Source organism: Tachyglossus aculeatus, chromosome X2, assembly GCF_015852505.1.
Source record: "Tachyglossus aculeatus isolate mTacAcu1 chromosome X2, mTacAcu1.pri, whole genome shotgun sequence".
Lineage (NCBI taxonomy): Eukaryota > Metazoa > Chordata > Mammalia > Monotremata > Tachyglossidae > Tachyglossus > Tachyglossus aculeatus.
In genome coordinates this window covers 15,887,461-15,912,145 of record NC_052100.1, presented here as the reverse complement: position 1 = coordinate 15,912,145, position 24,685 = coordinate 15,887,461, and the positions used below count along the sequence as shown (strand labels likewise).

General features: G+C 45.7%; 1 protein-coding gene across 1 annotated transcript in view; it reads left to right on the top strand.

Moving 5' to 3' along the window:
* Positions 1-24,685, top strand: part of BTBD2 (BTB domain containing 2) — a 60,517-nt gene that overhangs the window by 29,378 nt on the left and 6,454 nt on the right. Inside the window, exons 3-6 of the mRNA XM_038770651.1 lie at positions 285-441; positions 15,156-15,261; positions 16,170-16,367; positions 24,458-24,650. Coding sequence (XP_038626579.1) covers positions 285-441; positions 15,156-15,261; positions 16,170-16,367; positions 24,458-24,650 — 654 coding nt within the window. The remainder of the gene's footprint in view (positions 1-284; positions 442-15,155; positions 15,262-16,169; positions 16,368-24,457; positions 24,651-24,685) is intronic.

Here is a 24,685-nt window from a genome sequence, read left to right as displayed (position 1 = left end):
GATGGAGAAAAGTAGATGCAGAGAGGTTATGTGACTTACCCAGTCAAATGATGTGCCAGGAGCATGACTCAGACTAGACTAGATCTCCTGACTTGAAGTCCAGAGTTATTTCCAGTAGAATACACTGTCTCCCAGGTGTTCTGTTTTCTAACATGTTGAAAGCGGTGTTTGCTTATTACATTCCAGTTTATATTTTTCTCTTTGGGCTGTTGACATTCAAGTCCCCACTCAGTTAAAGCAGGCTTTAATCTCATTAGCCCAGTGTTTGTTTTGTCTGCTTTCAGATTTCTTTATTCTGATGAGGTACAGATTGGACCAGAGACTGTAATGACAACACTTTACACAGCTAAAAAATATGCTGTCCCTGCCCTTGAAGCCCACTGTGTGGAGTTTCTGAAGAAAAATCTCCGAGCAGACAATGCATTCATGCTTCTAACCCAGGTATGTCTGGCTAAAACATTCACTGTGAAGCTTAGGGGAACAGTCAGTCAATTTCTCTGTAACTAGCTCAGCACATGTCTGTAGGTTTTCTGTTGATAGCATGTGTAATGTGCTTAGTTATATGTTGGGAGGGAAGAGTCAGTCTTGTTTAGGCAGCTGCTGGTTTCAAATAAAGATCACTAGAGAATACCATGAACATTTCATGTGATTCAGGTACACATTGGTGTGTGAAAATGGGATTTGGTTGGCTAAGGAACAGAACAATTGCATGTTTTCTTAGGCAGAGTGGGGAAAAAAGTTTTTCTAGAGTTTGAGTTTTGAGCCCACTCACGCTCGTAGGTAACCTTAACCTCCAGTGGAATCACTGCCTTTGACTTCTAGGCGATTTGGTAAGATAAATTTTAAATTGTTTTTCAAGGCTCTAAATGTAAATATTGTACTGGACAATGGCATTATGTTCATTTGATTGAGTAGTTTCAACCCACACAACTAAATAACACAGCATTGTAAAATATTAGGTTTCAAGGTCCAAACTGGGAAAGACCTGGCCAAAATATGAGAACACAATTAGAAAATGGATGGGAAGAAAGGAACAGTTCTCTACCCATTCATGGCATTAATAATAGTAATCACTGATCAAGAAGATGTGGACATTCTCAAGATAGAATCTCTCCATGGGAAAGTCCCTATCAGTCACTGTTTGAGCCCTGAACTCTAAACCTAGGTGGTGACCCAATCAGGACAGACCGTATTTTCATTTTAAAAGTGGTGCCAGATGGCAGTGATCTTTTCTCTAAGGCATGAAAAAGCCACACTTGGGTACGCCCCAGGCCCGTGAAAAGCCAGTTCCCTGTTGCTGAGCGTGCCTCTGGGCAGATTTGGAAGGCCTGATCCCCGTGTTTGGCTGATGGCAAATCCAGCTCCCTGCTAGGTGTCGTTCTGAAGATGGAAGGCCACTCCTGAACAAGGTATGTGTGCAGCACTGACCTCCACCTGAGAGGCCTAGTCTCGGTTAGTGCCGCGATATCGACTCAGTACCAGTCTGGGTCATGTAGAGGTAGAGTTGTTGCTCTTCTTCTAGGCCAGTGACAATTTTCATTGATACCTAGCATCCTGATGCACTGTGATGCAGTGGCTATCTTCGCAGTTTCAACCCTTTTTCTGTTGTTTTTGTACCGCAGGTGCACGGCTCACCAGTTCTGATCGTCTGGTGAGCTGGGTTAGGGTGAGGCAGGCAATTTTTAGGGACACCTTTTCTAGCCCACTTCCCCATCTGAGGTGAGCAGTGCCACCCTGAGTGGGACTGCTGAGACCTCCAGGGGGCTGCCCAGCAGAGCTGCTGCCTTTTCGGTGATCAAGCGACCCAAATCCTGGACCACCTATTCACGGCAGACTTGTTTAAGTGCAGATATGAGGCATTCTGCTGTCAGTGGCATACATGCTGATGGTTTGCACTGAACCATCCACACACTCTAGCTCTGGCCCCTGGAAGCCAACATCACTCCTTGCGAGATGGTTGGTAAGGGTCTAGGTGCTGTGTGTGGTCATAGACCTGCATTGCTTTATGGATCATCACAGCAGCAGTCCACCCTGCTGAGCCCTCATCCTGTTGGGACACTGCTGTTGAGTGAGACACTCAGATCCACCGTACCAATCATTGGGGTCTTCGCTGGGAAACCAGGTGCTGTCTGCCACCATGGAATGGAAGAACTTTCAACAACAGACCCTGCTGGACGCCCAGTTGGCATATATGAAGAATTGGACACCAGTGGTTTTAGGATGTGGGAGTGCCACTTGGGTTCTGAAAAGTTGTTTCAGTGGAGAAGAGCGATATATGAGGGCTTGCTTAGGAAAAAATGCCTGCAGAAAACCCCACTTAAAGCCGTTAATCACTTAGCATCTGTGGCCAGGAGGTCTCTCCCCCACCCTCTGAGCCCAAGAAACAGAAATAAAAAGACCAAGAAATAACCGCACCATCTAAAAGACAGAAATGGCTTACTAGTAATGTATTCAACCAAGATTACGAATGTGACGGCAAGCGTGGTTTCAAGCTCCCGACCAAACTAAAGGTCTACAGTGTGGGTCTGGATTTTTCTGCAGCTGTGTGAGTTGCCACACTGTTGCCACGTTGGACTCCTTGGGCAGTTTCATCAGTGCCACTTATGGACTCTACTTCAGCTTCAGTGTCAAGGCACGTTCACAGACCATGGAATTTGGGGACAAAGCCAGTCTCCTGGCATTGAGGAACCGTGCTCACCTCAACCTAGCTTTGCTGGGTGGGACACATGAAGAGAATGAAAGCAGCATGGCTCAGTGGAAAGAGAACGGGCTTTGGAGTCAGATGTCAGGGGTTCAAATCCCAGCTCCTCCATTTGTCAACTGTGTGACTTTGGGCAAGTCACCTAACTTCTCTGTGCCTCAGTTACCTCATTTGTAAAATGGGGATTAAGACTGTGAGCCCCCCGTGGGACAACCTGATCACCTTGTAACCTCCCCAGTGCTTAGAACAGTGCTTTGCACATAGTAAGCGCTTAATAAATGCCATCATTATTATTATTATTAATGAACGAAGGCAGGGTACCCACAAATTTGGAAAATTGAAGGACAGAGAAAACTTTTCAAGGATACAGGAAAACAGATCCTCAGCTGAACATTGGGAGTTAATTGCTGAGGTTATACCAGCATGTTGCACTGCCATTGAGAGGAATGACTCTAAGCAGAAGCTTTATAAGGATCAAGAAGCAAGGAAGCAAAAGTGAAAGCAGCTATCAGGAGTTGCATGTGCACACAGAGACAAACATGTGGAAATAGCCTGGTCACCATAGCAAGCGGAGTACATTCTTTGTACTGATTAAGCTTCCAACAAGGCCTAGTGGAAAAAGCTCGCACCTGGAAGTCAGAGGATATGGGTTCTAATCCTGATTCTGCCATGTGTCTGCTGCGTGACCTTGGGCAAGTCACTTAACTTCTCTGTGCCTTAGTTACCTCATCTGTAAAATGGGGATTAAGACTGTGAGCTCATGTGGGAAAGGGACTGTGTCCAACCTGTTTACCTTTTATGTACTCCAATGCTTAGAACTGTGGCTGGCACATAGTAAGTGCTCAACAAATACCACAATTGTTGTTTTTGTTATTATTATTATTAAGTGGCCTTTCTGGATAGTGCCAACCTGGATGCCTTAGCATAATCCTATTTGAAGGTTATGAAGATATGGGCCACCCTGGAAAGGGCTTCATCCGAGAACAAAGTTCATGGACCCGTGAAAACTGCCAGATCACAGTCCTTCCCATCTTCAAAGCCTCCCTGACATCCTGTCTGCAACAGGATTAATTTGGGCCACCCTTTGCACTCATGCATATATCAGTTTACATAATCCATGTAGTTGTTCAGTTCATTCGAGTTGCAGCTAAGTTTTTCTCCTGTTCCCCTGTACTTGTAAAGAATTTTTGACTGCCTTTCTTCTCTGTTAAATTGTAAGCTCCTTGAAGGCAGGGACTGCCCCTTACTTCTGTTGATCTTTTCAAAACACTTAGGACAGTGCTCCGCATACGGTAGGTGCTTAAGAAATATGACTCATTGAAATGTTGATGGAATTCACAGTTTTACTGTGAATCTCAGGGTGTGTTAGAGTGAATAACAGTACAGATACCCAGACAACTACTGTATGGCAAGTGACCATAAACAGTGAAGAGGAAATGCTTTGTGGATGCAGTGAAGAGCAGCTTTAGGGAATGAGGCATTGCAGATGAATGTTGAGCAGTATCTGTGGCAAGTAGACCGGATCACTGTGCTGCCATTGAGAAAGGAGTGGTTCTTCAAGCAGAAGCATCATTGGGCTTGTAAGACTAATTTGAGAAACCAAAAACATCACCAAGTGCTGAAAGTAGTAAATACATGAGCCCCACAAGGGATCGTTTTTGTGTGTTCATAATATGTTAGGGAGGGCTGGTTCTGCATTGGTCTTTTCGGTCATCCCTGTTACCTATGGGTTAAAGTCACGATCTTGGGTCTTATGATGCTAATTGTCTTTTGTAGTTTGAAGATAACAGGTAGTCCAAAATGTTCCAATCATGGAGCCCGGGACTGTCCATAGATCAAAGGGCATCACATTGTCTGTTGGCATAGCAAGGATAGCACACTTAGGAGGCCACTGTGAGGCCCACAGTTTGAGGAGAACAAGTGCCTAGAGCAGAAGTGGGAGAGAGTCACAGTTGAGACTTGCCTCACCTCTGCCGGCAGCCCATATCCTGCTCTGGGATTGGAAGGGTCCCCTCTAGACTGTAAGCTCATTGTGGGTAGGGAGCATGTTTACCAACTCTATTATATTGTATTCTCCCAAGCCCTTAGTACAGTGCTCTGCGCACAGTAAGTTCGCCATAAATTCCATTGGAAGGGTGTATAAATAAATTATGGATAAGTGCATAAGTGCTGTGGGCTTGAGGGCGGAGTGAATAATAAGTGATTAAAGGGTACAGATCCAAATGCATAGATAACACAGAAGGGAGAGGAGTAGGGGAAAAGATGCTTAGTCGAGGAAGTCCTCTTGGAGGACATGTGATCTTATTAAGGCTTTGAAGGTGGGAAGAGTGGTGGTGTGGCATATATGGTGGGAGAAGAAGTTGCAAGCTGGAGGAAGGATGTGGGAAAGAGGTCGGCGGTGAGGTAGACAAAATCACGGCTGAGTGAGCAAGCTGGTGCTAGGGGAGCGAAGTATGCTGGTTGGGCTGTAATAACTCAGTGAGGCTGAATGGGAAGGGGCAAGCTAATTGAGTGCTTTAAAGCTGATGGTAAGGCATTTCTGTTTCATGTGGAGGTGGATGGACGACCATTAGAGGTTCTTGAGGAGTAGGGAGACATGGACTTAATGTTTTGTTTTTTTTTTTAGAAAAATGACCTGTGCAAAGGGGGAGGTCAGGACTAGAATGGGAAGAGACAGGAGGCAGGGAGCTCAGCAAGGAGGCTGATGAAGTAATCAAGGTGGGATAGAATGAGTGCTTGGATCAGCATAGTGGCAGTTTGGATGGAGGGAAAAGAGCAGATTTTAGGGATGTGAAGGTAGAACTGACAGGATTTGGGGACAGATTGAGTATGTGGGATTGTGGGAGAGAGATGAGTTGAGGACAGTGCCAAGGTTTTGGGCTTGCAAGATAGGGAGGATACCATTAGTCAATCAATGAATTTATTGCCTTTATTGAACACTTACTGGATACACTTCATTTCTTCTGGGGGACTCTTCCGACTTAATGTATGAGCATTATCCTATGTGGAACAATCACTGAAGAGCTGCTCTAATCAGATGACTGTTCCCTAGGTAGCATACACCCAAGAAGGTATGCAAATGATTACAAACCTCTTTGCCAAAATCATCCTGGTACTGTCAGTCGATCAATTGTGTGCTTACTGTGTGCAGAGCACTGTACTAAGCACTTGGGTGAATACAACAGACACATTCCCTGCCCATAATGAACTTACAGTCTAGAGGACTACCTACTGACAATAAGACTGAAGAAAAGCCCCTCAAACAATGCAGTGAGCCCAAGTCAGGAAAACCCTGAAGAGTGTACTTGGATTTGTACCCTTTCAGCACTTGGTATTCACCCAGTCCTCGGCCCCACAGAACTTAAGTCCAAAACCACACTTTATTCATATTAGTGTCTGTCTCTCCTTCTAAACTGTAAGCTCATTGTGGGCAGGGACTGTTTCTACCAACTCTGTTATACTGTCCCTTGCATTTAGTACAGTGATCTGCACCCAGTAAGTGCTCAATAAATGCGATCGATTGATTGATTTGGGTGTAGCAGCAGAGTTCAATTAATGTGGCCCGTTGTCTTTTTTACAGACCTTTTAGGTGCAATTTTAGTGTTGAAGAAACAAATGCCTAGTGTAGGAATGTTTTGTTGACTTTCAAGTATATTTGGTACTTTAACGTAAAGAATACACTGGTATGTGGATTGGATTTGCCCCCTGCAGAATCCCAACATTCTCCACTCTGTGCCATTTGTTTCCAAACCCAGCAAGTAACCTCACACACTTAAATTTTGGTAGAAGCAGAATACTGTAGGTTTTGGTTTTAGCATTGAGCGTAAGCAGACAATCTGATTGATTCCGGCGATGTAGATGAAGCACTGTGTAAACTGGTTTGGGCATTGCTTCCCCCTCCTCCCTCCCTCTCTCCTCATTTTTTGGTGAGTTACTGGTGATTGAAAGTAGATATACAATTTTTTGTATTATTTCTGCTATTCATTCATTCAGTCGTATTTATTGAGTGCCTACTGTGTGTAAAGCACTGTATCAAGTGCTTGGGAGAGTAGAATACAACAACAAACAGACACATTCCCTGCCCACAATGAGTTCATAGTCTAGAGGGGGAGACAGACATTAATGTAAATCAATGAACAAAAAATTACAGATATTACAGATGTGGGGATAGGAGGGGAGGATGAATGAAGGCAGCAAGTCAGGACGACGCAGAAGGGAGTGGGAGAAGAGGAGAGGAGGGCTTAGGGAAGGCATCTTACAGGAGATGGGCCTTCAATAAGGTTTTGAAGTGGGGGGAGCAATTATCTGTCTGATAGGAGGAGGGAGGGCATTCCAGGCAAGAGGTAGAATGTGGGGAAGAGGTCAGCAGTGAGACAGACGAGATTGAGCTACAGTGAGATGGTCAGCGTTAGAGGAACGAAGTGTGTGGGCTGAATTGTAGTAGGAGATTAGTGAGGTGAGGTAGGAGGGGGCAAGGTGATTGGGTGCTTTAAAGCCAGTGGTGAAGAGTTTTTGTTTGATGCAGAGGTGGATGGGCAACAACTGGAGTTTTTTGAGGAATGGGGAAACACGGCCCAAGAAGATACACTGAAGAGTAACATACATCTATGAGTGTGTGAGTAGCTGAAATGGCCAATACCAAACCCACAGTCCCAAACACACTGTGAAACATCCAAAGACTGTCCTTGGTTACGTTGTCATTGTTTGCTGAGTGTAGTGCCTGGCACTGTTTTTGTTTTAATCTCCTTGTCTCATAGTCCTCTTCGAAGCCCCTACTCAAAAACAGCAGCTCCTTTTTGATTATAGTGCACCTTGTTCTGCCTGCAACAGTTTCCCAGTGGTTCTCTGCTTCGATGCAGCCTGACTTTGTGTCCTTGGAACATTTCCCCTGTCCCGGCTTACATTTTCTCAATTTCAACTCACCCTATAGCCAGCACTTGGATAGGTCCTAATCATCATCACTGGTATTTATTGAGTGATTACTATGTTCAGAGCTCTGTACTGAGCAGTTGGGAGGGTACAGTGCAACAGAGTTGGTAGACATGTTCCCTGCCCACAATGACCTTACAGTCTAGAGGGGGAGGCAGATGCTAATATTCCAATCTTATCCATTCTCCTCATAAGTCTTGCTCCCAGTACAGCTGGGTGGGAATGTTGACTTTCTTCCAAGAATATGTTTTTTGTGGTCTTAAATGGAGATTAAGACCATGCACCCCAAGTGGGACAGCGTGATTACCTTGTATGTACCCCAGTGCTTAGAACAGTGCTTGGCACATAGGCACTTAACAAATGCCATTATTATTATTATTGTCTTGCTGTTTGATATTGAGTATAGTCAAGAGGGGTCACATATGCCAGTCGCCTGGCATCCTTGGGGGATCCAAATCTCATAGCGGTAAAGTTGGGCAGAACTTTAGCTCTGTAGACCTGGAGGAGTTTCATCTGCCACATTCATCTGAGAAGCAGCATGGCATAGTGAATAGAGCATGGGCCTGGAAGTCGGAAGGACATGGGTTCTAATTCCGGCTCCACTACTTGACTGTTGTGTGACCCTGGGCAAGTCACTTCACTTCTCTGTGCCTCTAACTCATCTGTAAAATGGGGATTGAGTCTGAACTCCACATGGGACAAAGGACTGTGTCCAACCTGATTTGCTTGTATCCACCACAGCGCTTAGTACAGTGCCTAGCACATAGTAAGTGCTTAACAAATGCCATAATTATTATTATTACATTCTGTGTAGTGATTTGCCGAAGAATTGGGCTGGCCTTTTTGACTTGATGTTCTAATTCCGTGTCCAGAATTCTGGGGCATTGTTTAACTCTGGGTTGTCACCATAGATTCTTGGTTGTGTGTATGGAAATTTCCTAAGTGCAGGCTGATGCATAAGCCCATATTTTGATTACCATCTTGTCTGGCTGATTCAGTGATGTGGATTTCAGTCAGTGGCAGAGCTTTTTGGGTGTGGGCCTTTAGGAATCTGCATATAGGGATTCCTGAACTTTGGATGTAGCTTGAAGTGCTCTTGTCCTCAGCATTCATGGATGTGTGTATATTTTATTTACATATTTTTCTGTATAGTCAATTATTTGTTCAATTTCATCCTGATGTGTCTGTACTGTTTCCTGCTTCATACTTGTTCTTACCCTGGCTTACACCATCTACAAGTAAATTTTTGTGTGCCTTCCCCATTAGATTGTAAGCATCTTGAAGGCAAGGAACATGTGCTTTGCTACTGTTGAACTTTCTCAAGCACTTAATATAGTGCCTAGCACTTAGTGCTCAATAAATGCCATTGCTTGATTGAAGACTTCGGAGTTGGAAGAATTTTGTTGAGGAGTAGAAGCATATGCTAAGGTCTGCACCCAAATCTCTCCTTACATCCTAGTGGCTAGTAATAGCATTTATTGAGAACCCACTGGATGCGGTGCACTAGTTAAGTACCTAACCAAAGAAGTGCTTGCCCACCTGGGAAGACAGAAGTCAAAATATTTACAAGTAGATTCGTCAAAATAATTTAATGTACAATTAAGTAAACAGACCTGCAAAATGCCAAGAGGATGCTAAACAGGTTCATAAATGGTACCCCCCCCACACACACAGCAGTCGTGATTTGCACCTGGAACACCTGGCTACATTGTGAGTGGCTTTATCATGGGGTTGGCTTTCCCATAGACTGGTGTGCAGCTTATCAAGTTTCATTTTGGAACAAACCTCCCCGAACCTGATGAGTGGGACCTCCGGGTATTTGTACTTCCCAAGCGCTTAGTACAGTGCTCTGCACATAGTAAGCGCTCAATAAATATGATTGATTGATTGATTGATAAAAATGGTCCTGTAAGCTCTTCTCTTTATTTATTCCCCTTTCTGACACCAGTGGGGCGACAAGTGGAAACTGGGGGATGGTACTACCACTTTACCTAGCATGGGACTTCGGGGAAAGCTACACTTGAGGGGCTGGCTTTGGGCAGAGGCAGCAGAGGCAACTGAAGTGGAGTGGCTGGGGCCAAGGCTGTGGCAGCTGGCATGGCAGCAGTCAGCTCCTGCCGTGTTGGAAAGTGACCATCATGGGGGAATGGCGGAATTGGGGTTTCTTCACTTTAGCCAAAGGCAGTGCAGAGTCAGGGCAGGTTAGGAAGGGCAGGGACTCCCCACTGGCTCCCCTCCCTGGGTGCACCTTCCTCCTTGGTTTCCTGGCAAACAGAGCCCAGAAGTTTCTGGGGGGGTTTCTGCCCAGTCATGTGGCCGGCCAGGTCAAAAGTGGCTGGAGGGAGAGGGAATGGACTTTCTCGCAGTGATTGGCGGCAATGTCGGGTGGGGCTTTGGGATCCTGGGCTGCGTCAGCGATGAGTGTACGATATAGCTCTGGATCGGGCCATGCCAGAAAATTGAACAAGACTGGCTCTACTCCTCATGTATGCTCGACCCCATTGGTAGTGGAGGATGGGTCAGCCAGCCCACCTGTCTCTGATGTGATCAGTCAGGTCATTGTACGACCACCTTGGCAGCTTAACAAATGTCTGAGGGCAGCTAAATTTCCCAAGCCGTTTCTAGCGTCTGGCTCTACTGAGGGTTTCGAATGCTTTCATTAGGTTCACAAAAGCCATCAAAAGATTTTGGTGCTGCCCCTTGCACTTTTTCCTGTACAGGTCCTATCTGCTGTGCCACACTTGGGTCAGAAGCCGCATTTTGATTCCATGACTGTTCAGTCAATGAGAGTCTTCAGGAGACAGTCCAAAAGGGCTCTGGCTAGGTCTTCTTAACCATGGAGGGTAATATGATGTCTTGATAGGTGCTTTAATCAATGTTGGGAGCATGTTTGGGATTCTGAGGCATCTCTCCAGGGAGAGATCTCTTGAGGAGAGATAAGTACCATAAATACAAATGCCACGATTATTATTATTATTATTGTTCATTATTATTTTGAGGACGAACTTGGTAAGTATTTAAGCAGGTGGATCCCTCCATGACAGTAGCTCTCAGCAAGTATGCCATTGGGTTAATTGTGGTATTTGTTAGGCGCTTACTATGTGGCAGGTACTGTACTTAGTGTAATAATTGAGGTGGGTACAAGCAAATTGGGTTGGACACAGTTCCTGTCCCAGATGGGGCTAACAGCCTTAATCCCCACTTTTTCAGATGAGGTAACTGAATCCCAGAGAAGTGAAGTAATAACTGTGGTATTTGTTGTGTTTACTGTGTGTTAAGCACTATACTAAGCACTGGGGTGGATACAAGTAAATCGGGTTGGACACAGTCCCTGTCCCAGATGGGGCTCACAGCCTTAATCCCCATTTTACTAATGAGGTAACTGAGGCACAGAAAAGTGAAATGACTTGCCCAAGGCCACACAGCAGACAAGTAGCTAAGCTGGGAATAGAATCCATGACCTTCTGACTCCCAGCCCTGTGCTGTATCCACTACACCAGCCCAAGATCACACAGCAGGTAAGTGGTGGAGCTGGGATTAGAACCCCAGGCCTGACTCCCACTTGATGTGTATGGTGTCTTGTACTTGTTTGGCATGTGGCAACCTAAGTTTCTATAAGCTGCTGTTTCTCCCCACTCCCTCCCCCTTTTTAAAAAATATTTGGTATTTGTTAAGCACTTAATTGTGTGTCAGTCGCTGTTTGAAATGCTAGGGTAGATACAAGTTAATCAAGTAGGACTCCGTCCCTGCCCCGCATGGGGCTCCCAATCTAAGTAAGTCTAAGTCTTTTGTCTGAGTCATCAGGTTCTGCAAAGTGTTGATGGTGCAGAGATTATTTTGCTATAAGTAGATTATTTTATTTGAGACACTTATATTGAACCAGTCTTGATGACTTGATAGCTTTCTGGTAGATATGATCAATTTCCCCTCATTGTCTATATTGGAGATTGTGGTTGGAGTTTTCTGTTCCTACCGGGCTGTTGTAAGAATCCTGTAGAGCTCTTTGCAGATGTCTGTTTTCTCCATGAGCTTAACGTGTGGCTGTCTTGGTGGACTGGAGATCACTTTTCAGTGCAACAAATCAATCAATCGTATTTATTGAGCGCTTACTGTGTGCAGAGCACTGTACTAAGCGCTTGGTAAACTAAACAAAGAAACATTACTAAACAAAGAAACAGTTATCCATTTATAACCCTTTCTGAAAGAGAATAAGAAAAAATGCAGCCTTTCTATTGAATTGCTATTGCTATTGAATTTATATTGAATGCTATGTACACAGCAAGCGCTCAATAAGTGTGATTGATTGATTGACGGAATTACCCATTTTGAACAGGTGTAAGTTGTTCCAACAAAAGTATTCCATAAAATGCTGCGCGACTTGAGCTGTACTTATTAGCCTTTGGTTGTATTGTGCTAGAATCAGGAAAACCACTCCTCCCTCAGTCTTCTGGGATTCTTGTCTAGTTGGAAAAGAGCAACTTGGCTTTTTGCCCCCTGGGGTGCCAGTATCACCTATGCTAGCACTGTGTTTTTGTGCAGTGGCCCAAGAGCATGGCAGTTTTATAAGAAAAATCTGATTCCTGGTGATAGGTTCCCATCCTTTTTTCAGTTTGAGTTTGGGGGTTGGGGAGAGTTGGGAGAGTGGGGCGTAACTAGCACTTTGCAATGAAACTTGTGGCGACAAGAAAGAAAGCAAGCTCATGGTATAGCATTTTTTTTTGTGCATGCTTCCTGGTTGACCTGGGAGTATGCCGTATTTAAAAATGATATCTGGGTGTATGGGTAATCCTACTTTGCCCTCCCTTGTTGGAGACAGCCCTGAATCTACCCAGACTCAATGGGGGCATGAGAAAGGACAAAGATGGGGGGCGGGGGGGGGGGAGCAGAGGGAAGGCCTGGTTTGGATTCTAAGATGCTTTCTGTTAACTGTCGCAGTGCTGATGTCAGGATTCCTGCGGTGTAGACTCAGAGGCAGGACTGGTGACATGGGCCTTTCTTGCAATTACATGACCCTTGAAATATTTAATGCTAAGCACTAAATGCCGGATTTGTCCTGTATAGAATCATAGCTAAGACAAAACTTGCAGCTGAAAAGTTCTCTCAAGAAAAATACAGTTGTTTAATGTGAAGATAGTATATATATATGTGAAACCAGCAGAAGAGTTAGAGTCCCATTGGACCTGGTCAGCCTTCAGGTCCTGTGGGCCCAGAATCTGTGGAGTTAGGTCAAGCAAGCAGTAAGCTGAAATGGGTACATGACGGGGGTGCGATTTGCATAAGAGGCGCTGGGTTGGATTACGACTGCATCTAGGCATCCTATCAAATCTACGAATCCCTAGTAGAAAGGGTTGAACTAAGGCCCAACATGGCACTGTGTCCCCAATGGTTGACATCTGCCAGTCATGATGTAATCTGATACTGGCCTGACCTCTCCCTCCCCTCCACCCGCCCATGTCCTCAATGGACGGATGGTCTGCTCCCCAGATGTGCCTCTCTGGAATGGCCTCTCTGTACCTTTCCACCCACAAAGCTGCATGCCAGAATCTGCATCCCCCTGCCCCTGCTGGAGTGGCCCCTCTCCACCCAAACTACCCCTTCTGGATACAGAGAGGCCCCTGGCTCCCTCTGTGCATGTGTCCCTGGCAGACAGTCTGCTCCCAAGCAGAGTGCCAGAGACACTGCCCCCAGGCCCACATCCCTGCCTGAACGGCCTTGCTGTCCCCCATCCAACTACACATCCCCGGTAAATGGTCTGCTCCCCATGGGCCACAGATGCTGCCCTTCCCTGCCCCTGCTGCAGGGGTCACCTCCAGAGGAAGGGACTTGGGAGAGATATGAAAGACATAATCAAAAGGAGGGTAGCTTCCTATTAATTCCTAATGATTGAGAATGGGAGAAGAGCATAATTTAAGTATTCTTAAATTCTCTTCCCTGCTTATCCTTTTTCCACCCACCCCGCCTTCAGTTCACCGCAGGTCTACCCCCCCTCCCCCACATCCAGACACTCAATGCAGTTGGTCTGGGGCCCTTCCTCCAGAACTTCACTGAAAATCCTGCTCTCCTTGTCCCTCGCACTGCTTCCTGGCCACAAGGTCAGGCGATTTAGTAATTTCAACTCTGAAGACAGTCAATCGGGAGCTGTTATAAACTGCTCGTTTGTTGGATTATCATGAAGGATTTCTCCTGATTGACATGTTTTAGCACACAGAATGCACCAACCCTGGAACTGCTGAAATCAGTGGGGTTGGGTTGGAGTCTCTCCTGCCCCTCCCCACTTCCTCCTTCTGGTTGTAACCCACTGTGGACTAGGCCCTAAGGGGAAAAAAAGGTAGAAGGGGGGAAATGCACATTTAAGTGTTGTGTTTCTGACTTTATCTTCCAATTGGAAGAGAGTCAGAAGAAAGAACATTTAAATGAGTCTTTGCCTTTCTTAAGTACTGTTGCTCATTTGGGATTTGAAGAGGTTGGACCCTGAATTTTTCCAAGTTTGTTGGGCTTGAGGTAGTTTGGGTTGGGCCTCTTAAATCTGGCTTTTGTTTGTAGCCTAATTTTTTCTTTTCACCTCACCCATGCCAATTGAGATTTGATCGAAGTTAGTACTTGCTGCTATTCTGAATGCTGGAGGATTCATGCTCGTCACATGGAATCCCCTCCCCACAATAGCCTCCCCAACTTGGTTATTTAGGATCTTATTATAAAGAGAGGGGGACAAATCTGCTTCAGTTGAGGGAGGAGAGCAAAAGGGCTCCTTCTGGACAGAGACTAATACTACTTCATTAATCTCCCAGCAGAGATTAATGTTTAGCAAACATGTCTAGCAAACATCCATAACTGATTCGCCCATTATCCTCCCCTTAAGAGCACAAGCAAGTCACAGGTCTATACACCTAATCACACCATTCTGAAGAGAAAGAGACATAAAGAAATGGAGTCTCATTCTTCTATTATATTTAATACTTGATGGTAGACGTGGGTCAGCTTTTACTTGTGTCTTTCGACCTAAGTTTTCTATTGTACGTTATGTGTGGCCTATTTCTCCAAATGACCAGTTATTCTGTAGCAGAGGAAACTTCCCTTGCTCTACCCAGCAGCGTGGGTATATACATATCTGTATCCAGAGTCTTGACTTTGTTCCAACATTGACTTTGTTCCAACATTGGCTTGGAACATTTATTGGCATGATTGTGATTTCAGACTGGTTACTGGTATATTCAACCCACAAAAGATGGCTTAATTGCACAAAAGAGAGTCTAGATTACATTTGTTCCAGTGAGGGGTTTTCTTCTCTCCTCCTTCCCCCAACTTCCCTGTAGGCTATGAGTTGTTGTGTACTTCTGAAAATGATAGCCCAGTAACTGAATCTCTGTTTTCCTTAAGAGTTTGTCTAAATACTCTTTCCTAGATCTTAATATCACCCAGCTGGCAAATATTTATAAAAAGTATTAATCAAATGTGTAATGCCTTCAGGAAAATGATCCCATACATAAGGATTGTACTCTTAATCTATCATTGATGTTTTTGCTAGGCAAGACTGTTTGATGAACCCCAACTGGCCAGTCTCTGCTTGGAGAATATAGACAAAAACACATCGGATGCCATCAATGCAGAGGGTTTTACAGACATTGATTTAGGTAATTTGTTTCCTGAAACATCTCTACCCCCATTCCGTGTTTTTTAAAATTCAAATGTTTATAACAAATTGAACACACCTCCTCACCACAGACACCTTTTAGATATGGTATAGCTAACCGTCATTCAAATCTAATTTGCATACTACTTTTTTCAAGGCTCAGGGATCTGGGAGCCAATTTTTTAACTACTGGGAAAGGACTGGTTTGTGATCCTCCATCTGTGTTTTCCACACCCACTCGGTGAAGAAGCCTGTCTGTCAGTAGATCGGGCAAGCCAGTATTCCCTAGGCCAGGCAGGTCAATCGTGTGGCTTTTTTTTTTTTCATTTGATTTTTTTTCCTTTTTTTCTTGGAGTTGGGGCGGGGGATTGCTTCTCACTGGCTTGTTTGGGGACCCACAGCAGTTTTTGTTATTGATGAGGAAATAACACCAAACTCGGTGCCAGATGTGTGCAGATGGAATTTCATGGTTTAGGGTCTTTACTGAATGAAACAGGACATTCAGAATCATTCTCAAAATCTCTGGTCTGATCAGTTAAGTGATCAAATCCTGGGGCTCATTCCAGCAAAGAAGTTAAGTATATTGCCAACTTGTACCTCCCAAGCGCTTAGTACAGTGCTCTGCACACAGTAAGCGCTCAATAAATACGATTGAATGAATGAATGAATGAATACTTTTCCCATGAGGGATATTTAATTTGTTCATCCCTGGTATTGGAAGACATATGTCTCTGCTCCCTGAAGCTTATGGTCTATGAAACAATCTGATCATCATTCAGGGAAAAGGATAATTTAAAAAACAGTCTTCCCCAAAACTCCCTACTTATGAAGTTTTTTTTGTGTGTGTGTGTATATATGAAAAAATGTCAATTTTAAGTGCTTTATAAAGTTATTGCTTTTCTACCTTAGACACCCTTGTTGCTGTATTAGAGAGAGATACCCTGGGTATTCGAGAAGTTCGTTTATTTAATGCAGTAGTCCGCTGGTCAGAGGCAGAATGTCAACGACAGCAACTTCAGGTGACTCCTGAGAACAAGCGGAAAGTTTTGGGCAAAGCATTGTCTTTAATTCGTTTCCCATTGATGACCATTGAAGAATTTGCTGCAGGTAACTGAGAAAAGGAGTGTTCGGGCTATCTGGTGTGAACTAGCTTGACCGTCTGGCTAATTTAACGCTTGGAAGAGATTTTCACTTATTAAGCACCAACAGTGTTCTTTCACAGTTAGATGGAATCGTCTGTTGAGGAAGGGAATTTTACCAGTAGTTAATATCAGATGTTACTTCAATGTATTGCTATTATTTGATGTAACCATTTCTATTAAATTAAGCCAAATAACTTAATCAGTAAATATATATGTGTGTGTGTATGTGTGTGTATATATATATGTCTATATATAGAGTGTGGGTGTGGGGGGTGTGTGTGTGCGTGTGTTATAGATGCAGATATATGTATTTGAAGACCGGGCCAGTGATGGCAAGTTGACTTATAGGTGTGTATGGGTCTGAAACAGGCCATTGCACGACTGACAGGCCTAACCACATGGTGCGCACAATCAATCAATCAATCAATCGTATTTATTGAGCGCTTACTGTGTGCAGAGCACTGTACTAAGCGCTTGGGAAGTACAAGTTGGCAACATATAGAGACAGTCCCTACCCAGCAGTGGGCTTACAGGCTAGAAGGGGGAGACAGAGAACAAAACCAAACCAAACATATTAACACAAACAAAGACTGTCCTTTATTGTGTTTGTATATATTGTATAGTGTATATATTACATATCTGCTGTATTCCTTTTGGTTGCAATATTTAGTTAAGGTGGTTTGTAATGTAAATCTTCAAAAGCAAAAATAAAGTAAGCATAGTGAACCTTTCTACATGTCTCCAAGGTAAAGAACACGTTTTCTGCCATCCTTCAAGCATACTTTTAGCTCACACTTTTTTTTTTTGCTCTTGTAGTATTTTCCAGTGGAATAACAGTGCTGCATATCAATATTTAAAGTAGTTATGGAAGTAACAGATTCTCCAGTGACCCTGGGCTCTTAAAAACAGGCCTTGGGTGACCTTTCAGAAGGTGCCTGGTGAATCTGATCTACTCTGCGCAACTCTGGAAAATTGTGTGATCTCAGTTCAGCATCTCTGGCAGATTAGCATTTAGTTATTTTTATGCAGAGCTTGCAGAAACTTCTGAAAGGAGGTGATATTGCAAGGCTGGGATTTTTGGACTTGTCACCCCTTCCTCTAGCTGGGACTTGGCTTTGGAGGGTAGGATCACTGGGTCCTAGTGTGGTGTTGGACATTTTCACGCTGTAACATTCCTCCAGGATGTATTGGAAAGAAGACTGGAATATCCTGATGGCCCCTGGAGTTGGTATTTTCCTGGTCAGTCTAGCAGTGGGACAGTGCTGGTTAGCTGGGCATTACAAGGCCTTGGTACACAGGCCCTTCAGGGGGCCACCAAAGTTCTAGGTTCCTAGAGCTCAGGATGCTACCGAGTCCCTTCTATGTCTCACCCCACCTCCAGGCTGACTCTGGTAATCTCAAGGACTCTTGGGAGGTCAAGGTGGTTGTAGGATTCCTGGGTTGGTACTCATCCACTTGGGAGAAAGGTTGTAGGGTTATTGATTTGGTCTACATCCTCACTTCCATCTCCACACACCCACCCCCCTGCAAAAAATAATTTGTAGACTGGTCTGGCCAGGCGTCTGTACAGATATAGGATCTTGGCAGCTAAGAGTGAAGCAGAACCCTGGGAGGGAATCCTGGAATCTTGGAACTAATCTACCCTCCCAGGGATCCTGTGAACTGGTGCTAATGTGGGACAGGGGCAGGATCCAGTGGTGGCAGCAGACTGGAGTAGGTCCCCTAAGTCTGCCCTCGTTCATAGCCCGGGGGTTGGGAGGTGGAGGAGGTGAGCAGTTGGGAGCCCTAAACTGCTCTGGGGATGAAGGATGCATCCTAGGCTGTGGGAATTTGACAATTTTCATTTGGGCTTTTGACAAAATAGAAATTGCTGGGCCAATTTTGTGCCCCCTAGAGGAAGGGTTCCTTTTTTGACAGTGAATTAGACTCTCTCCTCATTCCCCCCCCCCCCCCCCCCGCTCCAAGTCCTTTCATCTTTACTAGAAACTGAGATCCCAGACATTTCAGGATGTCAGATTGATCTGTGATAAGTGTCAAATTGTGATTGTCAGCCTTTTGGATCCATCTATTTCCATTATGTAGTTGGAAGGGGATTTTCCTGTTCTTAGTTGCCAAGATCCTCTGCTTTTTATGTACCTGCCTAAATCTGTCCAATTTTCAGCCCTATCCATTGCAGTACCTGTGCTCTGCCTAGATTAAAAAACAAATCCAGTCCCAGATGAACTAGTTTGACACTAGGCACTAGGCAGTGTGGCCTAGTGGAAAGAGCCTGACCCTGAGAGTCAGAGGACTTGGGTTCTAATCCCGGCTCTGCCATTGGCCCTGTGTGACCTGGAACAAGTCACTTCACTTCTCTAGGCCTCAGTTTCCTCATCTGTAAAATGGGGATCCAGTACCTATTCTCCCTCCTACTTAAGACTGGGAGTCCTCCTATGGGACAGAGACTGCATCTGAGCTGATTATCATGTGTCTACCTCAGCACTTAGAACAGTGCTTGACACAAAGTAAGTGTTTAGCAAATACCATGATTATTATTCTCTGACGTCATAAGTCAGGTTTTTGAGCCTTCCTTGCCTCCCTGGTGGCCAACAAAATCCCAGTATTTCTGGCTCTGGCCAGTTTTTTGGGAGTCTGTCCTGTGTACTACTGGAAACAATTTGATTTGAAAGGCTGTTCATGTGTGTGCCACACAGGTTTCTCTCACCAACCATGGTCCACACTTAAAATTCTGTATACTGTTTTGACTTCCATGGCTACCAGTTTGCATAGTTACTGTTTGCCATGGCCGCATGTCAACCTGCCGCACCTCCCCCAGAATGCCTGCTCGACACTGCTATTTTAGCTTTCACTCCTGGCTATCCAAGCAACTTCTCAGCACTCCTATCACTTGTGATTCTTATCACTGAGCCAATCTCAGTGCTCTGCAATTTTCTTCTGAATTAATTGTGATTTCTATCTCCCCCCCTCACTTAATCTAAGGGAAAAGTAATTGAGCTGTTTGTGAAAGAGGGCATGCCCTTGGGAAATAGGGTGTAGTTGTTGGGTCATGTAGCATGAGAGAGATTGGCCCAGGGGATATGACCTTAGCTAAGGGGCAGATATAGGAGGAGTGCCAGAAACCCCATCAAGACCTCTACGGGCTGGTTCATAAACCTTACAAAAGCATTTGACACAATCAGTAAACCTGGCATCTATAAGAGAGTTTGGCTACCCCTAAAAGTTTATCCCAAATCTAAGCTTGCCATATCATTATCGTCATCATCTGTGATGATAATATGGCTGCATGTGTCCAGATTTTAAGGGGCTTGTCTTATCCTTTCCCAGTAACCATTGGAGAAAAGCAGGGTAGGAATCTAAAAGTTGGTATCAGAATGTGATTCATTCATTCATTCAGTTGTATTTATTGAGCGCTTACTGTGTGCAGAGCACTGTACTAAGCACTTGGGAAGTATAAGTTGTGTGTGTACAAGGTTCCTAGAGCCCAGGATGCTACCAAGTCCCTTGTATGTCTCATCCCACCTCCAGGCTGACTCCGGTAATCTCAGGGACTCTTGGGAGGACAGGGTGGTTGTACAAGTACATATAGAGATGGTCCCTATCCAACAGCGGGCTCACAGTCTTGAAGGGGGAGACAGACAGCAAAACAAATCATATGGACAGGTGTCAAGTCATCAGAACAAATAGAATTAAAGCTAGATGCACATCATTGACAAAATAAATAGAATAGTAAATATGTACAAGTAAAATAAATAGAGTAAAAAATCTGTACAGGTGCTGTGGGGAGGGGAAGGAGGTAGGATGGGGGATGGGGAGGAGGAGGGGAAAAAGGGGGCTCAGTCTAGGAAGGCCTCTTGGAGTAGTTGAGCTCTCAGTAGGGCTTTGAAGGGAGGAAGAGAGCTAGCTTGGCGGATGTGCGGAGAGAGGGCATTCCAGGCCAGGGGGAGGATGTGGGCCAGGGGTCGATGATGGGACAGGCAAGAACGAGATACAGTGAGGAGGTTAGCGGCAGAGGAGTGGAGGGTGCAGGCTGGGCTGTAGGAGAGAAGGGGGTTGAGGTATAGGAGGGGGCGAGGTGATGGAGAGCCTTGAAGCCGAGAGTGAGGAGTTTTTGCTTGATGCGTAGGTTGACTGGCAGCCACTGGAGATTTTTGAGGAGGGGAGTAACATGCCCAGAGCGTTTCTGCACGAAGATGATCCGGGCATCAGTGTGAAGTATAGACTGAAGTGGGGAGAGACAGGAGGATGGGAGATCAGAGAGGAGGCTGATGCAGTAATCCAGTCGGGATAGGATGAGAGATTGAACCAGTAAGGTAGTGGTTTGGATGGCGAGGAAAGGGCGGATTTTGGTGATGTTATGGAGGTGAGACAGGCAGGTTTTGGTGACAGATTGGATGTGAGGGGTGAACGAGAGAGCGGAGTCAAGGATGACACCAAGGTTGCGGGCTTGTGAGGCAGGAAGGATGGTAGTGAAAGTCAGAGAGAGGGCAGGGTTTGGGAGGGAAGATAAGGAGTTCAGTCTTGGACATATTGAATTTTAGATGGCGGGCAGACATCTAGATGGAGGTGTCCTGAAGGCAGGAGGAGACACAAGCCTGAAGGGAGGGAGAGAGAGTAGGGGCAGAGATGTAGATTTCGGTGTCATCAGCATAGAGGTGATAGTTGAAGCCGTGGGAGTAAATGAGTTCACCAAGGGAGTGAGTGTAGATAGAGAACAGAAGGGGACCAAAAACTGACCCTTGAGGAACCCCTACAGTAAGGGGATGGGAGAGGGAGGAGGAGCCCGCAAAGGAGACTGAGAATGAATGGCTGGAGAGATGAGGAGAACCGGGAGAGGACGGAGTCTTGAAGCCAAAGTTGGATAGCGTGTTGAGGAGAAGGGGGTGGTCCACAGTGTCGAAGGCAGCTGAGAGGTCGAGGAGGATTAGGATAGAGTAGGAGCCGTTGGATTTGGCAAGAAGGAGGTCATTGGTGACCTTTGAGAGGGCAGTTTTGGTGGAGTGTAGGGGATGGAAGCCAGATTGGAGGGGGTCAAGGAAAGAGTTGGCATTGAGGAATTCGAGGCAGTGGATGTAGACGACTCGTTCTAGGAGTTTGGAAAGGAATGGTAGGAGGGAGATAGGGCGATAACTAGAAGGGAAGACGAGGTCAAGAGAGGGTTTTTTTAGGATGGGGAGACGTGGACATGTTTGAAGGCAAAGGGGAAGGAACCAGTGGAGAGTGAGTGGTTGAAGATGGAAGTTAAGGAGGTGGGGAGGGAAGGGGCGAGAGATTTCATAAGATGAGAGGGAATGGGGTCTGAAGCACAGGTGGGTGGAGTAGCATTTGATAGGAGGGAGGAGATCTCATCTGAAGATACTGCTGGGAAGGATGGGAGAGTAGCAGAGAGGGTTGAGAGCAGGGGTGTTGGAGAAGGGGGAGAAGTGACTTTGGGGAGCTCAGTCCTGATGGAGTTAATTTTACTAATGAAGTAGGAGGCCAGATCGTTGGGGGTGAGGGATGGAGGAGGGAAAGGAACAGGGGGCCTGAGAAGGGAGTTAAATGTACGGATCAGCTGACGGGGATGATGGGCATGGGAGGAGAAATAGTTTTTCCTGGCAGAGGAGAGGGCAGAGTTAAGGCAGGAAAGGATAAACTTGAAGTGAACAAGGATGGCTTGGTGTTTAGACTTTCTCCGGCAGCATTTAGCAGCTCAAACATAAGAGCGAAGGAGGCGGACAGTGCAGTGATCCAAGGCTGTGGGTTAGTGGTACGAGAGCGACGAAGGGAAAGGGGAGCGAGCAAGTTGAGGAGAGAGGGTAGAGTTGAGAGCAGTAATCTGGTCATCAGGATTGGGTAGAGAGGAAAGGGAGGCAAGGTGGGGTGTGATGTGCTGAGAAAGATGGATGAGGTCGAGAGAGCGGAGGTGTCTGTGAGGTAGTAATATAGATTTACAGGGGAGAGGAGTGTGAGTGAGGAGGCAGGTGAGAAGGTTTATGATCAGAGAGAGGGATTTCAGAGTTGGTGAGGGTGGAGATAGTGCAGCGGTAGGAGATGATGAGGTTGAGGGTGTGACCAAGTTGGTGGGTGGGCGAGGTGAGGTGGAGCAGGAAGTTGGCAGCGTCAAGGAGGGATAGAAGGCGGGTGGCAGAGCAGTCACCAGGGACATCCATGTGGATGTTGAAGTCTCTGAGGATCAGAGTGGGAGAGAAGGAAGGTGAGAAAGAGGACAAAATCGCTAAAGAAGTTGGAGGTGGGACCGGGGGGCGGGGGGGGGGTAGATGACAGCTTCAAGAATCTGGAGGGGGTGGTAGAGGCAAATAATGTGGGCTTCAAAGGATGGGAAGGAAAGGGAAGGGGGAGGAGGGATGGTGCAAAAGCGACATTGGGGAGCGAAAAGGAAACCGACACATCCTCCTTTTCCGGTGAGTCTGGGAGAGTGTGAGAAGAAGAGGCCTCCACTGGAGAGAGCAGCAGAAGAGACCGTGTCATCCGGAGAGAGCCATGTTTCGGTTAGGACGAGGAGGAGTAGAGAGCTGGAAAGGAATAGGTCCAGGATGAAAGGGAGCTTACCTATAATGGAGTGGGGGTTCCAAAGGCCACACTTGATCTGATCCCCTGGGAGAGTCTTCCACCTCAACATTATTGTTAATCTATGAATTCCTCACATCAAGAAAGCTGCTATCTGATTGCTCATTATTGGGTTTTTGGAGCACCCAAGAAATGCAAATGAATAGGAACCACTCATGGAATTAGCAAAGCACTCTGGATTGACAGTTTGAAGAAGGGCGAAGTACCTGAGAGAACCTTTACTCAGCCAAGGATTTCCATGGCTGAAGCGGAGCTAAATGTTCTCACTGAATTTGTCTAAACTGCACCTTCTCCAGGGTTGCTCAGTCTGGCAGAGTTAAGTCCACCAACAATAAAGCAATTGTGCCTCACATTTCTTCTTAGTGGGTAGTATGTGGTGAGGAGAGTGGATGACAGCAGATTCCCCCAAAGGTGAAAGTCAACCAGAACAGGCTGGAATGAGCTTCTGGTAAAACAAAACTCATTGGAACAGCCATTCTGACTGGAGAATTATTTTGCCGCAGTGGCCTCCCTCTGCTTCAGCCCTTTCAGCCAGGATTTGGGGCCCCAGCTGTCCTACTTTTCCTCCATCCCCTTTAGCCCGAGGCCCTGGACTGCCTGCCCGATGGTAACAGGGGTAACTTCACTTGTGTTTTCTTGAGTCGCCACCCTAGTACCTGAGTGTAGCATCAGAGCAAGTTGGAAAAGGACCAAGAGCCCACACTTCAGGCTCCAGATATAAAGTGGAAGAGGGAAGGAGTTTGCCGAAGTTTCTTCACCCCAACTACCCCCTACACTCGGGAGGCCTGCTTGTGACCACTTGCTACAGCAAAGAATGTTTTATTTTAGCCCTGGGATAGCCAAACAGCTCGTGGATAGTAAGCTGGTATGAGAAAACTATAAATAGGGTATACAGAAGAAACTCTAAGAGCCAATGAAGCAAAACTTCAAAGGTTGTGGTATTGCAATAGGAGTTAGCAGCAGAAGACAGGTGAGCTTGGCCTCCGACCATTAGCAGTGAGGTAACTGTCTTAGAATGGAGGTTTCAGGAAGATTGTGAACCAAAAGGGGAGAAATGAAAATGGTACCAAGCACTGTAGAGAGCAGATACAGCAGTGCAGCAAGGGGCATTCTTTATGTGCACACGTGGTAGAAGGGAATGTCCATCACGCATCGGTCTGAACAGCCATATCGGCAGGCTCCGATGAAAATAATCACTGTCAGAAGCAGCAGCTTCAAACCTGAAGGTCAGATAGCTAGGGTGATGGATTGATTGGCTGATTGAGTGATGTAACTTCATTTTCCCTTTCAGGATATTTTGATCTCCTGTATTGATATTTCCTATATATTCGTACAAAACCAAGAATAGTGGGATAAAATGCAATCTTGAAGTTAGTATCTTTAACAGAGAAAGTTTGTCAGGTGCTGTAGGAATGCGTTGGCCAAAAGCATTTTCTCTTTTGCATTTGGTGTCTGTGCCTTCCCCATTTTGTTTGTGCTTTATTCCAGGTCCTGCTCAGTCAGGCATTCTCACAGATCGTGAGGTGGTAAGCCTATTTCTTCACTTCACTGTAAATCCCAAGCCACGAGTGGAATTCATTGACAGACCGCGCTGCTGCCTTAGAGGGAAGGAGTGCAGTATTAACCGTTTTCAGCAGGTGGAGAGCCGCTGGGGGTACAGTGGCACTAGCGACAGGATAAGGTTGGCCCCAGTATTAACCCCACTAGTTTTCCATT